Raw genomic sequence first — 17512 nt, forward strand, 5'->3', positions numbered from 1 at the left:
TGTCTGGGGCACTGTCACATCTCTGTAAGGACAAACTCTGGAGCGCATGGAATGCTTGTGTTTTTCCTCATTTGCACTGTTGTTTTATCAGCACTCTCCCTCTCTTGTTCTGTGCATTAAAGTACTTTTTTACTTTTGATACATGTAAATACTTAATCAGAAGGTTCTAATATGATTTTTTTTAAAACAGTAATATTTGTGATTTTTATTTATTTATTATTTATTTTTTAAAATAGTACTTTTTATATATATTATGGCAAAGCTGATTTGTGTTTTTTAGTAGTGGTTACTCTAGTCTTCAGTCTCACATGATCCTTCACAATCACTCTGATATGCATTCAGACTTTTGTAGAAACATTTCTTATTATTATCAATGTTGAAAACAGTGATGCTTAATGTTTGTGGAAATGATACTTTTTTTCAGGATTATTTAAATTGAAAATCAGGAATCTTTAAATAAAACACCATTTATTTAAAATATTGATGCAAGGAATTTAAAAAAAAATGTTTTGATCAATTTAATGTCCTTGCTGAATAAACGTATTCATTTCTTTAAAAAAAATTCCTCAAATGTCATATGTAGCTTAGCCTTGCTTATTGTGACCAAAAAACATGTTATTTTATATTATTTGAGTCAATTGAAATGTATTTAATTCAGGTCTTTTTTTGAATGTTCTATAATAGTAATAGTATTGCAGCTGTAATTATTAGAGCCCTGACCTTTAGCAGTCCAACATAAAAAAAATGCATGGCATGAACCAATGGAAAGAGGAAACCATTCCTCTTCTGGTACATCCTCTGAAAGGTGACTTTGGTGAAATAAATAGATTCAACCCAATCTCATTGTCATCATGAGAGCATTTTCATCCATGTCATTAACACACTTCTTGGTGTATTTTGAGAACTCCCTCTCATGGGCTTCTAAATGCTCTTCTAAGAGCCAACCACTACATTTACTCTGATAATAAGGTGGCATGCCAGGACGACTGCATCAAAACTGCTGTTAGAACAACTTAACTCACTGTTAGATTACTCTTGTTTTCCATCAGAAGAACAAGATTTTCTCTTACTATTCACATCATTTGTACAGCAGTTTTCTCATGATGTCAGAGAAAGTAGAATTGTAATGTGAAGTCCAAAGTGTCAGAACCGAGTAAGACTTTACTTCTCTCATCCAGTTGACTCATCTTGCGCTGAGCTGTTTTAGTGAGACAGAAGTGACTCAACCATTAACCCAAGGTTATGTATATCTAAACCTTTGGGGCTTGATGACTGAATAACTGACACACCTGGAGATTGCTTTACCTTTACATTTGTTCAGATTGAAATGTTAACAACGCAAATTGCAGACTTGATCTATTACAGGATGTCATCATTACATCATTAGGATGATGTTTTCATATGAAGGTACAATATAATTGATGAAATTCTACAGTAGGTATCCTGATGTTTTTAAATCTTCACCTCCCTTTCTTTTTAGGTAACAACTTTAGCTCCTCTATTATATAATGTTATATAACATGTAGTACAGCATGCCAAGGAGATTGGCATCATTAGTTGTAGGCTAATGTTAGAGGATCTGAACAAATAACAGAAATAAACATGGTGTGTTCAAGGCTTCCCTTGAACAACCCCCATGGATGCTCAAATAGGATTGTTCATGCAGTTTTTTTGTTGTTTTTTTTAAAGATGGAAAGCATTTTCTGGATGACAACTGTCTGTCTCTTCTTGTAAATAACCCTATAACCCTAGCATGTTTGGGCTGTCTAGTGTGGCAATAGTTTACTGTTCTGAGTTTTGAGTGATGTTTTCACGTGTGACTGTCTGTGACTTTTCTCTCTCCTGGACAGCTGCTTTTTCCCTCACTGGAGAGAAAACCTCACTAAAACATAAAAACACTGGCGCCCTGTTCTCCGCTCCATTGCATGACCAGCCTTACTGCTTTATTTGACCTTTTATTGCTGTAAAATGTGGTTTATTGCTGATTTGGTTTGCTCATACGTTAGGCAATGAATCTGAGACATATTGTTCTGTATTTACATCTCAAGTTCAACCAGTGCACTGCATTGAGTAATGTTTTTATAATTGTCCATTAGGGGGAGACATTGCTCTTTTTTGAAGACATTTCAAGTCAATGGCTTACCAGCTTTAAGCACCAAACTCTTCTCTCTGACATGCTGTACTTCAAACATATTTGGCACTAATGAACAGTGTTACCAACACTCTTGGTTGTTTTTCAGCTGATATTGATGTGTGTGGTCTAATTGACAATCTATTAATTTCTCATGTAAGTACTGTTTAAATTGAGTCCCTGAATCAAATCGTTTTAAAATGTATTTAATGAGCTTTCTGTATAGTTTGTGGTATGTTTATTATATTGATTTATTTCGGATGTGTTTGCTTGGGAGAGAGGGAGAAGAGGGAGGTTAGATTTGTTGGCAATGGAGGGGTCCAGATCACACGGGCTGCAGCTGACTTTAGAAATGAAACGTCTCCAGGGAGCTGATGAGCCTAGAGAAACTCACTGCCAGTGGACATGTGGAGCATTTTAGCAGCACAGTGACGCTGGCAGCAGCTCAGAGCAGACAGGAAGTTCTGGAGACCCCAATGAACCGAAACTTTAAGGATCTGCGCACAAAAATCACATTTTTGGAGAAAAGACTCAATGTAGCAACAAGTGGCAGCCAGTAACTCCATGATGTTAAATGTTCTTTTTTTGTTTGTTTGTTTTTTGGTTTTGTTTTGTGTTGTGTTGTTATTGCCATTTTAAGATAAACTAACTGCTTTTTTGTGGTTTGGTACTGATGAGTAGCGTTGTATAAATGTAAGCTATAATGTAAGAGAGATTGTGGTACGTTGTGCACAGTCATCTCTAACGGACATTAAGCACGATACTCAGTTAAATTCACAATGTACAGCTTGAATCCACATGCAGGATCAAATCTATTCATTTATTAAACTAATTTTCATAACATTTTCCTTAATGCGTGGGGGTGAGACATGTGCTGGCCCGATATCAAACTGCATGGCGTGATATTCAGCCGCAATAAAGCAAATAAATTAACTTTATTGAGAGTGTGATGAAAATTGAATGATTAACGTGTATACTTTTGAAAACTGAGTGTCCCCAACACTTGGGCCACAGTTAGTGAGTGTTGAGAATATAATAAATTAGGAAATAAGTTTAACCAGCTGTTTCCATGAACAAGTTGAATTAAATCCAAATTTGCTTTAGTATACAATACATATATAGAACCACACATATTGGAAAAAAATATGTATTGAATCTTGTCACATTTGCCATTCTGCTATTATTCTATAAAAACTGTTGTTGAGGGCAATTCTCTGAAATTGTTACAAGATTGTCTGGGTTGTGATTTTAAAGCATATTCAAAGACAGTGTTTGGAGTCTGTCCGGTTACTGCTGCGAAGCCGGCTAGTGGAGCTCTAGAGATCTTGTTCCCAAGTTAAAAGGTTCATAAGGGCGAGACGTCTGTCCGACTCAGCTGACGTCAACTGGGGAGATGTGCTAGAGGATAAATTCATAAGCGTCGACCAGAGACGTCTCAGGTTAACTTAAGTAAGGTTCGTAGGGGAAATCCACCAAAAAAATGTGTGCTGGTTTTTTTTAACTTGTCAGTGTGTGTCTTTGTCTCCTGGTAAACCCTACATGGAGACAAAATGCCCCGAGGTGGCAATATCTGAAATCCTTGTCTTTGTGAGGACAATTCTTGGTCCCCATGAGAAAAATAGCTTATAAATCAAGTGATGTTTTATTCTGTGATGAGTTTAGAGGTAGGGTTAGTGTAGGGATATAAAGTAGTTTGTATAGTATACAAATCATTATGTCTATGGAAAGTCTCCATAAAACATGAAAACACAATGTGTGTGTGTGTGTGTGTGTGTGTGTTTACAGTGCATGGGCCTCATCTTTCTGTTTCTTGTGGGTTGCACTCAGTGTTTTAGATGGGGCTGGGTAGCAGCTGAGGCTATTTGTAGTGGTTAGCAGCCCTTTAGAGGCCTTGCCCTTCCCTCTGTTTGTCTCACAGATGTGCCCTGACTGAACTTCAACATGAATTAAAAACACAACATGACCTAGACTTTGATTTAGCTGGTGTATTTATCTTTTAATGAGTGAAAAAAAAATAGTATTTTACCCCTGTCACAATACTTCCTTTCTTAGATTTAAGTGTATAGAAAACCTGAAGTGTGGTAATTTCAGTATGGCATTTCCTTACTCCACCCAGTCAAATTCCTTCTGCTTGCCACCTAAGCAGCGCCAGCTTTATCACACTGGCTACCCAAACAAGAAGCCATTTCTATTGCTTTATTCTTGATTAGGAAAGGGATATCTCACTATATTTGCTTCAGTACATCCGCTGAGGAACAAAGGCCTGTCCCTTTCCATTCAGGTTTGAAACAACTTAAAAATGATGTCAGAATTTAAAATTTTAAGAGAATTATTCATTTAACTTTCATGCACATACTGTATGGTAGATTGAGTTTAACAGAGCCAAGACCCCTGTGTCCACTTTGCTTTCACAAACTCTGAGTACCATTCCCTTGGAGCCCATATTTTGCTGTGTATTTTTTTTTCTATCTCCTAAGACTTGGAAAATATCATCTGTGTTTCCCATTGTGTGTTCTTGTGTAAGCCGAAAGTGACTCTGGAATGTGAAAACGTGAGTTTGTTATAATATATAATCTCTTGCATTTTCAATTATTGTATTATTTTTTGTCAATCGAATGGTCTGACTTCATTACCTGTTAGATTAGGGTCATATAAAGAGACTGAATGGGCTAGTTACACAAATTCAAAAGGATACTGTTTTCTTATTGTAACTTAGACTGAAAGGCTCTTAATGAACATTATTTAAAGGGCACCTATTATGGCATTTAAAATGTTCCTAATATTGTTCTGGGAGTCCCCAACAAGAGTTTTACATGAATGCAATGACAAAAAACACTTTGTTGTCTTATAATATGCATTTATTTTTACCTGATTTGCTCACCGACTTTTTCCAAACCACTTCTTTGCGTGACGCTAATTGGTGACTGGTCAGATGCACTGCAGTACTACAAGACACTCTATTCTGACAACTCCAATAACAGCGACAAACATTTCACAAAAAAAAATGACATTTGGAGACCTTGAAGCTGGGCTGAGCGTAACTTACACACACACACACACACATACTTATTGCGCCTTCCCTCATCGCGCCCTGATGCTACAAAACCCATAAAAGCAACAATTATTAATAATACTTACAGGTTGTGATTCGGAGAAGGAAGCTGATCCACTGGGTACTGAGACCTCCTTCAGGAACAACCGGCTTGCGAATCCACATTTGAATTCATTTATGTTTTTGAATGATTCGTCATTAAAATGATGAGAACACAATCGGGCTATAGACGAATCCGACGAGCGTTCTGTGTAGGCTGCCATCTTGTGGCGACGCCATTACTGAGCTGTTACACAGGCATATAGACATATGCACCGGTATGTAAACAAACCTCGGTGATAACGCGAACTCACCCTCGATGACAGCTACAGCCAGGCAGAATGACTTGTTGGTTTGATCTGTGACTGCAGTGGCCTCCAGTCACAGATGAAGGTACAAACGATCTTACAGATTAACGTTATTTATGAAAATAGCTTGGCAAGCTAGCTAGGCTAACGTTTGCTAACGAGGAAACTATAAAAAGATCTGTCCATTTGGCAACAATAAATAAATAAATGAATGAAATCAAATAAACAAATTCATGTTTTTCATTTGTGTCCATTATTTATCTCATTTTCATATTGCAACAGGCAAGGGTAAGGTAACGTTACAGCTAGAAAGTATACATAATATCGACCAATTAGTGTTTTTAAACCATGGAAAGAGGTCAATATAACAGCAGGAAAACAATTATGTCACATAACGTTACATTTAGCTCAGGAAAGCCATTTAATGACCATAGCATGTTAATTGAATAGAAAAAATAGCAAGAGAGGAGATTTTGCTGATCACTATATGACATATTTATTATATTTTTTTTACTTATGTCATTAAATAATTGTTATTATACGCGAATGTCCACGTCTTGTACTCGCCCAGGAAATCTGTAAACCGTACGGCACCAGACAGGGGCACTCGACCCGGGGTTTTCACAATGTTTTCTCTTCAAAATCGAAATTTTACTGCCACCATTGAAACAATTTATAACGGAAACTGTTTACCCACTCGACATTATACAAGGGATAACGTTGTAACGTTAGTGACAGTCGTAAATCGCGGGCTGTTTATTCCAGTGGACGCAAGTTGCAACTAAAACAATAGGAGGCAATGGCGCAACGCTACCCAGCAACAGCTCAGTAATGGCGCCCCGCTTACTTCCGGTAGTTTCGCCGGATTCGTCTATACTGTTGCGGTATCGTTGCAAATATGAACTCTAACCACCGATTCTTCACATGCTCATCCCTGGTAAATGAAAACAACTATCTTTGCATTGTAGAACACAGTGTCTTCTCGACATGATTCTATTCAGCTGAAGTATTTGTGTTCTAGACTTCAAGTTTACACTTCCGTCTGCACGCGCAGTAACAGCTAATGACTTGTTTCAAAAACAATGAATTTCATAGACTCAGAGTTGACTCTCACTTTTTAAAGACAATAACTTTATATATGGTGCACTTTCAGATATAAATCTTTGCAGAATGTTTTCATTCCCTTAGAGCTATATTACACACCACATGAACAGTCTTTTTCAAAAAATCCATTATAGGGGCTCTTTAAATGTACTTATTTCCTCTTTAAAGGTTGCCAATATCCAAACAGATGCATAAAAAAGAAAGAAACAAGAATTGTAATTACAAATGTAGAGACCACAAAACATCTGTATTGTAAATGTAAGTCCTGTTTGCTCTGATTGATTTTTACTCACTTCAGTGAGAGGAATGTTTGAGTCTGATATTGAACTGTGGCATTTTAAATTATTGAGCATAAATTAAAAATTGATACCCTGCTAACATGCATAAGCCAATGTATGAAATATGTATTTCAGTAATGTGCCTTCCAATAAATGTATTACTTGACTGGTGAAAGGGTCAATAAACCACTGCTTGACAATCATGGTGACTGATTGTCTTGGATTTATGAAGCTGGATGCCATCAATTTGTGGAAAGTATATTAGGCAGACTGCAGTTACCCAGACAAAGCACTATTCTCATTGAGCGGACAGATGGACCCTTTGTTTCCTATAGTTAATGCTCGTATATATTCCAGATAAGGCAGCATGCAGACACATTTTCCTGAAGCAGTCAAGAGGTTTCATTTGAGGAACTTTACATATAGGTACAAATTAGGGTCTTAAAGAGACCCTATTTTATTTTTAAGTAATAATATTTATTGAGTCAAAAAATTACGACAAAGAAAACAAAAGAGAACAAACATGAATAACTTAAACAGAGAGAAAGAAACTAGCTCAAACAAACATTCCAATTAAATAAATATTATGCTCTTCAATTAAAAAATTTAAAGATAAAAATAAAAACTTTTCATATCGTATTTGCATTATTTAGCCTGCTTTACAAATGTATGCAGATTGATTTGTGTGGTTTGGGAATTTTTACAGGAAATAATAAAAATAATAAATAAATAAACAAACAAACAATTAACCAGATGCCAAAATGAACAAGAATGTCAGAATTAAGCTGCACTTAATAGGGGCAGGCTAGAGACCAAATGGTGTGGTTTAGTCATACAAATTCCCATATAATAATAATAATAATAATAATAGCCTAAAAATATATTTTTTAGCAATTTAAAAAATTATTTATGCAATTATTTTAGCCTATATTTATTTTAAAATTGTGTTCTATATATATATATATATATATATATATACAGTATATATATATATATATATATATATATATATATATATATATATATATCATTTATAATTATATATTATTATATATTTGTTTATTAATAACAGGGTTGAATCACCAATAACTCAACCTCTTTTATAGAGCCGGATGTCTTTGCCTTAGGCTATATTTTCGGGGTATTTGAAATTCCTTCTTAAAATCCCCATCCTGAATGATGTGAAGGCTTTTGCCAAATACTGAATAGATATTCGGGTTGTTTATGAAGGGCGTGTAGTTTCTCTCTGGCGCTGGTTGAGCTGTGTTAGTGTTGTGAGCTGAATGGTGAATGAGGCGGTACAGTCGGTCCACGCGCGCTGATGCCCTTTTGTGGGGAAAGTCCTGCCATAGCACAGACACGCTCACATCAGGACAGAGGGACTCAGAGCAATAAACTGCATGTAAATGACCCATTATACTAACGGAATGGAGAGAACATGATTTGAGGGTTTTTAGAAAGTCGTTTTTATACAGTAGATAGCGTCCCTTTACTACTCGCTATTGTTGTGAAAGCATATAGACGCGCGGACAAAAAAAAAAAAAAAAAAATATAGACGCGCGGACGCTTGGAAGTGTCGTGTACAGCAGCTGGACGAGTTTACGGAGAGAGGAGAGCCTTGTACTCCTGACTCATTTTAGGTGCCTTCTGTAATATTTCGTGTTCTTTGCTTCTCATTAACTGTTGTTTCCAGACACATCTGGTCTGTGACGTCAAACTACATTTCTTGCATTCGCTGTTGGATTTGGATGCGTTTGGGTCGTGATTCATATTAGCCTATTCGTCAACTTCTTCCTGTCTTCCTATAATGTTTCTCAACTCTCAAGACACATTGATGGTTTGAAGAACACTGGGAGACTGAACTTTAAATCAGGAGCTGGTATTCCTTTTGAATGATGCCCATAGACAGACTCGCTGACATGGAGGAAAAACTTCGTATTTTGGAGGATCTCAATATGATATACATTCGTCAGATTGCCCTGAGTTTAAAGGTAAAGGTATTCTCATAACCTATACCTATTGATATTTATTCCTCCTTTGACATCTGAAGTAGGTCTGAATGTTATTTGCCCTTTAATTTAATCAGATATTAAAATGTAATATTAAAAAAGCATACTATCTCTATAGCAAGTGATTTCCAAAAACACTAACTATAAATGTTAATGCTCTGCTTTGAAAAAAAAAAAAAAAATCTTAGTCAAGATTTAAAAAGTCTATGAAGATCTAATTAAATATGTTTTTGTATTATGGTCTTGCTCAGTTTTCCTGTGTGGTGAAGTTGTATTTAAACACTCTTACAATGATGTTGATGTACAATGTGTTTGATTGCTCATGTTAGTTTGGTGTGTTCAGTCTTGGTAGTAATGCTTAAAACAGAGAAGCAGCAGCACTATTTCTCAAATAGTCTGGCTCTGCAGCTGCAATCACACAGGACGAAGTCTCATGGGATGAACGTGTGTGTTGTTGGACCTTACTGCCTGGTTTGTGCATTCGTTATGTGAACTCCTGAACTCATAAATATCATGAAAAAATGTAAATTAACTTAAGCTCTTTTACAAGTGCATCCACTGAGACTTCATTTGACTGGCCTTATCTTTGGAAACATTTGAACACTTGGTGATATTATCGTTGTGAACATACAGATACTTAAAGTCAAGGTATGAGAAGTGTGAAAAAGGCCCTTTCTTCCCTCAATACTTCATATATTGATTTAGTAAGTAGGCAGTGGTTAACGGTGTGCATGTTTAATTTACTGAAAAGCAGGAGGCAAATGATAAACTATATGATAATTATCAATATGCATATCAAATACCATAATTAAAAAAAAAAAAAAGTAAACCTCTTTTGGTTAGGCGTCTTTTTGTCCTGCAGCTGTTGTGTGTTAGAAACGCCTAGTATCTCACTGAATGACATGCTGAACACTGTCTCAGCCCCCGTCGCTGCACTGAGCTCTATGGGGTTTTAGTGTGGGTGACCAAACTGGGTTTCTTCACCGCTCATGCTGAGATCACACCTCACTCCTCCAGGGTGCCTGTGCTCCTCGCCGAGTAGACAGATTACACTCACTATTCCTGCAATGTGACCCTATTTGAAGCCTGAGATAATGAAAAGACATGGAGGCGCTTCCTTTGAGCTGAAGGACATCTTCATAAATTCCTGGTGCATTTAAATACTTCATGATCATGCATCTCAAAATTGGCAGTCTTGAGTTCTCAGAAGTCAATTAGCTTCAAGTCGGGGGCAGTTTGAAAGGGACCCTGTGTTTAAAGTTAATCGCTCATGTGATCTTCATGTAAAAAATGGACTCTTTGTATGATCCAGCAAAATACTGCCCACTGCAGCTTTAGCAATTTTTTTTGCCTGTAGACAAGTTGGGTTCCTTCTATATTAGGGTTGGACACAAGAACTTGACATGATGGTAATGACTGATTATGAAAACACAATAATTGAATGCATTTTAATGCTCAATGTATCATTTTGTGCTTGTTATAATGGTATCACATACGTTGCGTATCTTTCTCGGATCGGTTAGAGACAATAACAGATATTCATGTATACTGAAAAACAACAGCTACAAATATTACATTTATTCAGCATTGATGCAATATTGATGAGAAGTGACAGTACAGTTATAATGTTAAAGGATTTCAATTTCAAATAAAATTCTATACCTTTTGAACTTTCTATTCATCATAAAAATCCTAAAAAATGTATCACAGTATCCACAAAAGTATTAAACAGCACAACTGGTTTTAACATTGATGATAATACAAATATATTTTTGTTGTTTTTTGGTCTTTCACCTATAATCATCAAAACCTCTAAACAGTGTCTTTTGGATGGCAGTAAGACATTGTGAACCCCAATTGTTGTTATAAAGATTAATTTAAAGAGGAAAATCTTTCTGGGCTGTCTGACAACATAAAATGGTAGATGATTTTGCTTAGCCAGAGTTTGCTCAAGGGGCTGATTTATTCTCAAATGCTGCGGAGGCAGGAACCTGTGGTTTTCTGAATGATTAGGGACTACTGTGAGCGCTAGCATTTGCAGTCAGGTTTTTCAAGTTTTAACAAGTCCATTTCAGAATCAAGGCAGCCACATTCTTGGCACTGCATGAACATTCCTCCCGTTTCCTTCCTTTACGATGTCGCTGTCTCCTGAAAACCAGGAGAACACTTCCCCGGTGTCGTCACAACCTTTTGTTGCTGTAAAACTGTGATTCATAGCCTGCTTGTAGTGAGGAGTGATGGGAACAGGATACAGCTGAGCTTAATGAGAGTAATTTGGCTGGTACGATGTCATCTCTGCTGGGGACACACTGCCTGACCACACATACAATAGCATGCTGTAGATATGGACATGGCTTTGTGAGGACTCAGTTATTGCTCAGTCATAAATATTATGTCATCAATATTGTGGCTTGCCCATGCTCTGGTTCCTGCCTGAGGGGTGATGGGTCATTTGGTCACTCTCGCTAGCTTGCTGATGGTACACCTACAGCTGAAGAATGTATTGAATTTAATTTTAAACAATACCTTCTCCACTTTAATATGCAGGGAGATTTGTAGGTTGATTTCCCAGAAAATTGTAGCACGTTAATTTTTTTTTTTTTTTTTTAATGAATTTGATGAAATTGCAATTACATAGTGGGTGAACTAAACTCTATACCTTTACTGTCACGTTCAATTTAATGCATCCTGAAATGAATGTCTCCTTGCAATGTTTTTTTTTTTCTTTCTAGAAGTATTCTATTAGTATACAGCTGGTCATATTTGCTAAGGTCTCACAAGTACCTCTATAGAAGTTTACAATCCCAGAAATGTGAAAAGAGACCATTATAATATTGACTGAGCCAGTGTTGCTGTTGTTGGGCTAGACTGAATGCTCAAACAAACAGAACAATGTTTTGAAAGAGGCACAGCACTCAGAAAAGAGAAATGCTTGTTCAAATTACTTTGTTAAAATGTGCTGAAGAAACTTAAAGGGTTAAAATAATTTTGGTTTAAAATAACATGGCTAACTTATTCAAAAAAAAAAATAATGTATCACCGTTTCAAAAAAGCTGCTCAGCTTTAACATTGATAATAATAAATGTTTCTTGAGCAGCAAATCAACATATTTGAAGGACTTCTGAATGATCATGTGACACTGAATACAAGTAATGACTGCTAAAATTTCAGCTTTGCCATAATATTTTAATTGTAATTATATTTCACAATAACTGTTACTTCAAACAATTTCTTATTTTTGTTACTTTTCGACCCCAAAAATTATCGACCCCAAACCTTTACAGTAGTGTATGACTAATGCAGACTGATCTCATGAAGTAGCGCGTGTATGACACGCAATTCGTATTTCCATTTTTGCCGTGCTATCAACACGCATAATCGCTTTTCAGCATGCATGAACGCCGTTGACTTAACGTTATTGCTGTATATATAAATATATGACTTACCTCAACCCTGTCCCTAAACCTAACCGTCACTGGGGTTAATGGCATTTATGACTATTCCCTTACCATCCTAGGAAAGAAAAACATAGCTCCCCAGATGTAGATGTGCGTTTTGCTTTGTTTTGCTCGGACATTTGACGGCATGTACAGACACGCGGATTGACGCGGACGTTAATGGCGTGGATACACGCGGATAGCTCAAAATGCGTCGAGATAACACACCACTTGACTCGAAATTGGCGTGTATGTTTACGCAAAAGTCATGATGTCATGTTGCTATATGATAATGTAAGTTGATTATAAGAGTAAGCATGAGTTCATGATTCATCCTTTTTTGCCGTCTAGAAAAGCATTTCACAGTGCTTTAATTCCATGTGACAATCTCTCGAATGTGCTCAAGGGCATTATGATAATCAAGCAACAATGTGATCTTTATATCTCTTCAGTTCCTTGTCCCCTTTTCTTTGGAATGAATCAATAACACACTTTCCATTCGCACAGCTTGTTTACTTGGATCTGTAGCAGACAGAGCTCTCTCTATACTCTCTCAGCAGTGTGTTTACCAGGGTTCCTTCTCTCAGGTGGATCAGTGTGTTCTTTGTGTGTCCATCTCAGCAGGAATAATGCCTGCTGCTCACGTTAATTTCTTATGGTATGTTGTTCAACTAAAACGACCCTAGAAGAATGTTATTGTGTTAGCACAAGAAAAAAGGACCTCATAACTCTGGCCTCCACCCATGATGTCCTGTTGGTCTTTGAACTCCAGCCAGAGCATGATGAAATGCTTGGGAAAGGACAGACCTCTCACCTCACCTAGAACCCCAGTGTGACCTGAATCCAGCTCAGATAATCACCTCACATCAGCAGGTACAGGTGTGACATTTGGCCCAATAGTAGACGACTCTCTTGAACTCCCAACAAGTTCTTTAAGGGATACTCCACTTTTTTTGGAAATACGCTCATTTTACAACTCCCCCAGAGTTAAGCAGCAGGCGTAATGTTATGACACAGCACCTGAAAATAGTGCCCAGCTTCCAACGTGACCGGGACTAAGGTTGTGTGAAGTTTCTTGATTATTTCGCAGGAATGAGAGTATAGTTCCCTGCATATCAGGCTAGAAAATCGCAACTTTACATTTTCCGTCTGTCTTAGTGCACGATGTAACTATAGAAGAGTCAAGTTTTAAATAGAAAAAATATCGAAACACTTTGGTCATTTTTTTGGGGAGAAATGCTAATGGTCTTGTGCACTTCAATGATGTACGCTAAGCTATGTTAAAAGTGGTACCGCCAGAACCGGAGATCGGCTGAATGGATTCAAAAAAAGGTAAAACTCAACAGTTTAACTCTGGGGAAGTTGTAAAATGAGCCTATTTCCAAAAAAGTGGAGTATCCCTTTAACTGTATAATGTGGGATATGAAGTGTCATCGCACCACCCGTTTCTTTGTTTGAACATCCACGAGAATTGTCTCGTATAACTCTGGAATGCTTAGTTTAAGCTTAGTTTAGCATTTAGTTGAAATGAATGAACTCCAGCGGTGAGCCCGAGCCAAACGTGACTCTCTTCAGAGTTCATAAGGTTAGAGGTCATCATTGTGCGCATGCCAGAGCCATTTACTGTGTCGTTTGCCCATTCATCCATTGTAAAATAAGGTCTTCTTTTCAGTCTATTGGTTCAGCTGGAAAGGTGTTTAACTAGCTTTGTTGTGTATTGTGAGGTTTAAAGGCCCTGAGTTCTTTTTTGAAAAAAGAAACAGTTTTTGTTCTTCGCTTAGGGGTAGATGTTCGAAATAGCTGAGGATACTGGTTTACTGTTACAGCAAACATCGTGACACCATCCACACTGCTGGGAGCAGAGTTTAGATGAATATGTACTGTCCGCTTTCTTCTCAATAAGAAAATTTACACACAACAAAATTTTCAGCGGTGAAAAAACAATTACGAAAGCATCTAATCATAGCGATTTGCATATGCCAAGCCGACGTCACACCAGTTTGTACAATTACATATAATTCAGTGTTGTTATTCATCAACAGATGTCTTTATTGATTTATGTCAAGAATTGAAGTAAGAGTACATGACCGTTACTGCTTTGCTTCTTTTCAAATAACCCAGTTCTCAACATACAAACTTGGTTTCAAGGAGACTTTTTTTTATTGACTAGGCTCTACAAGACTCTGGCACTCCTCATGCCCTCCAGTAGGGGTGGGGTATTGGGAGGAGGGCATAGGCTGGTAGTGAAAGAGGTTATTGTAGTTGATCACCCACGCCTCAGCACAGCCTCTATCGTTCCTGGCCCGGGCCTTGGTGTTGCAGGAACAGGGCTGAATGGACACTCTGTGTGCAGGAACCAGCCAAATGCCTCAACTCAAGCCAGCTTCCTTTGGAAAACACCTCCTAGCATTCAGTGTGTTAGAGGAGACTGCCATCTCTCACCCTGTCTGCTTACTTTATTACCTATCTCTTCTTTCCTTCCCTGCTTGGGCTTTCTAAATGTTATGCTTTTAGAAAATTAGCCTAAGAGAAGACCTGCTGTTGAATCTGTCGAATCTCCACCATGGAGTTCAGGTAATGGGCATATATGCATTGCTTATAGAATGAAAGATTTTCTGTCCATCTATCCAGTTTCACTGACATGCCTTTCCGTATCAGTATCATAGATCCATGGGTGTTGCGTTATACATGTTGCCTCTTCCACAGACGACTGTGGAAAAAGGTCTACGGTATTCACACAATGACCAATATTCAGTAAAGAAATTTAGTGTGATAAACATTTTAATTACTAGACCAACATGAACATTTGCTTGTTGTCAATGCGACAGTTTTTTTTTTTTGTTTTTGTTTTTTTAACGGAGAGGTATTTGAATCTCTTCCTTGGCACTATGAAAAAAACTGGTCAACCAATAACATTTGTGCTTTTGGTCACATGACCAGCCAAAGAGCCATTGCTGTTACATAAAACTACAACTTTGTGACACTCATAGACAGACTCTTTTGGATGGATGGATGGATGGATGGATGGATGGGGCATTTATATAGCGCTTTCATATGTGCTACTGTACACCCAAAAGCACTTTACAATATTACCATCGTTTTAAATCTGTCCTCAACCACCACTACAGCATCCACTTGGTTTTTGCTTAGCACCAGTGAAATCAGTACTCTTGTATTTGTTGAATGATTAACACCAAAGTGAATATAAAAATCTGAAAGGATTTTCGAAAACATAAATACTGTTTGACTTCCGTTCTTCTCTGTAACAAATGGGTTTCAGAGGCATTAACTTATCAACTTACACCAAGTAGAATCAGTTTTTTAAGGTTTCTATTCTGCGCTCCATGCGTTCCTGGTACATTACAGTTCCAAAAATTATTTGATTAGAAAATGATTTTGAGGTGCCGAGAAGAGTGTCAGTCTGGTATTTGCCCTCTAATCATAGCCAAATACAGCCTGTGCATAGCCTTCATCTTTTAAACACAAGATTTTGGCCAAAGGTATTAAATTACAGGAAAACTGAGTGCCCACAATACATTTTTTAACCTGTAAGTTATGCTGAACTGCCACAAATTCGACCATTAATGGCTGACAAAACAAATCTCAGACACTAGCTTTTGAAAAAATCGTGTAACTCCATTTGAGCTTGATTTGGGAGAAATGTTAACATACATGCAAGTGCCACAATACTTTGACAACATAATTTTTCCTAAATAGCGTTTTTTACACTAACCAGCAATTTTCACTAGATTCAAAACATTCACCACGCTGGATATTACCTGCCATTCATTTTCATAATACTTTTAATGGTTGGTGACACATCCTCGGAAAAACTCCTGAGTGCCAACAACTTAACATGACATTAGCATAGACCGTACTATTTGAATTCATGATTGGCTGACAGGCAAATTAAAATTTTAAATGGAATGATAAAATAAGGTTAGCAACTGGTTAAAAATAGTAATTGAAAAAAAGTGTTTGATTGAATTGATTTGAACTGGTTCGGAGCCTTGGGACAAACTGCTCGTTGTAACAGTTTTGATAGAATGAAAAGACCTTTCAGCTGGATTTGTTCTTGCTTGTTTTATAATGTACAGTAGGTGTTTATGCTGTGACCTATATCCCTCTCACCACCTGCAGATAAAGCCTATGGAGTTTGCTTGGCCATGTTAATGAATCAAGCCTCACGTTGGTAGTTTCTGACAGAGGAGTGAATGTAACAGGGGGGGGTCATTTTAACATCAGTATAACAAACTGGTACACCTCCACCCTCTAGAGAATAGCTTGCAATTTACGGCTGTTGCTTAACAAAAGCTTCAATCAACATGGATGAGATAATGTACTTTATGCTGTTTGTTCATCCTTAGTGCATTTTGATGGGAGCCATCTGGCCAGGATCCAGGGATAGAGCTGCTAAAGTGTGAGGAGCTTATCAGATACAACTGAAAAGGAACCCTTGTCCTCCTGGTACTCTTTGCTCTGGGGGTCTGAAGATGATGTGTGGCCTGTCTGGATGTTCATTTTCAATTTATTGCTCATTTTTCAGCTTAGTGCCAATTTTTCAGTATTTTTAGCCATTCCCACCAGAAAGAGGAGACTGACAAAGTGAGGAGGAATGGGATTGGGTCTAGTAATCAACTGAAAGGTTTTTAGACTTTTTGATGGCCAATGCCGATATCTTAGAGAGCTGGGTGGTTGTTATGAAGTCGATAAATAGGATATCCCACAATTTAATTTAAAATAATAAAAAACACTGTCATAATAATTGATGCAATTAAATGTATATTTATTGTTGCATAATATTAATTTAAATCATTTGAAATAATGAATTAATCAATGTGGAAAAAGCTAGTTTTCAGTACACAGAGATTTAATTATGACAAAGTCTCTTTCAAGGTAAGTCTCTTCACTCGACGGTCATATTTGCAACATTTCCGGGCAGTTATTTTGGGTTGAGTCCTATCTATTTGACTGAGAAAATCCTAAAATCTTGAAAACTGCTTGCCAAACTCACAATTAAATATAATTTTTAAAATCCGCTGCAAAATTTGACATGAACTGTCCCATAAATGTTGCTTCTTATACTCATATTTTTCAGGCTAGACCAGCTAATGCGCATTTGCAGTCCTAAGATATGGAAACTTGGCGCTTCTA

The 17512-nt window shown here is 37.2% G+C and overlaps 1 protein-coding gene across 2 annotated transcripts in view; it reads left to right on the forward strand.

The window, feature by feature from the left end:
• The window catches only part of rtkna (rhotekin a), a 75358-nt gene that overhangs the window by 11199 nt on the left and 46647 nt on the right, over positions 1-17512 (forward strand). The window contains exon 1 of one of the 2 annotated variants that reach the window (XM_089130160.1): positions 8191-8903. The exons of the other annotated variant lie outside the window; for it this stretch is intronic. Within the exon in view, the coding sequence (XP_088986286.1) occupies positions 8805-8903 (99 nt within the window). The 5' untranslated portion in view covers positions 8191-8804. Of the gene's footprint in view, positions 1-8190; positions 8904-17512 lie in introns of those variants that run through there. 2 annotated transcript variants of the gene reach the window in all.

The sequence above is a fragment of the Pimephales promelas genome, chromosome 4 (assembly GCF_988280905.1).
Source record: "Pimephales promelas chromosome 4, fPimPro1.hap1.1, whole genome shotgun sequence".
NCBI classification, from domain to species: domain Eukaryota; kingdom Metazoa; phylum Chordata; class Actinopteri; order Cypriniformes; family Leuciscidae; genus Pimephales; species Pimephales promelas.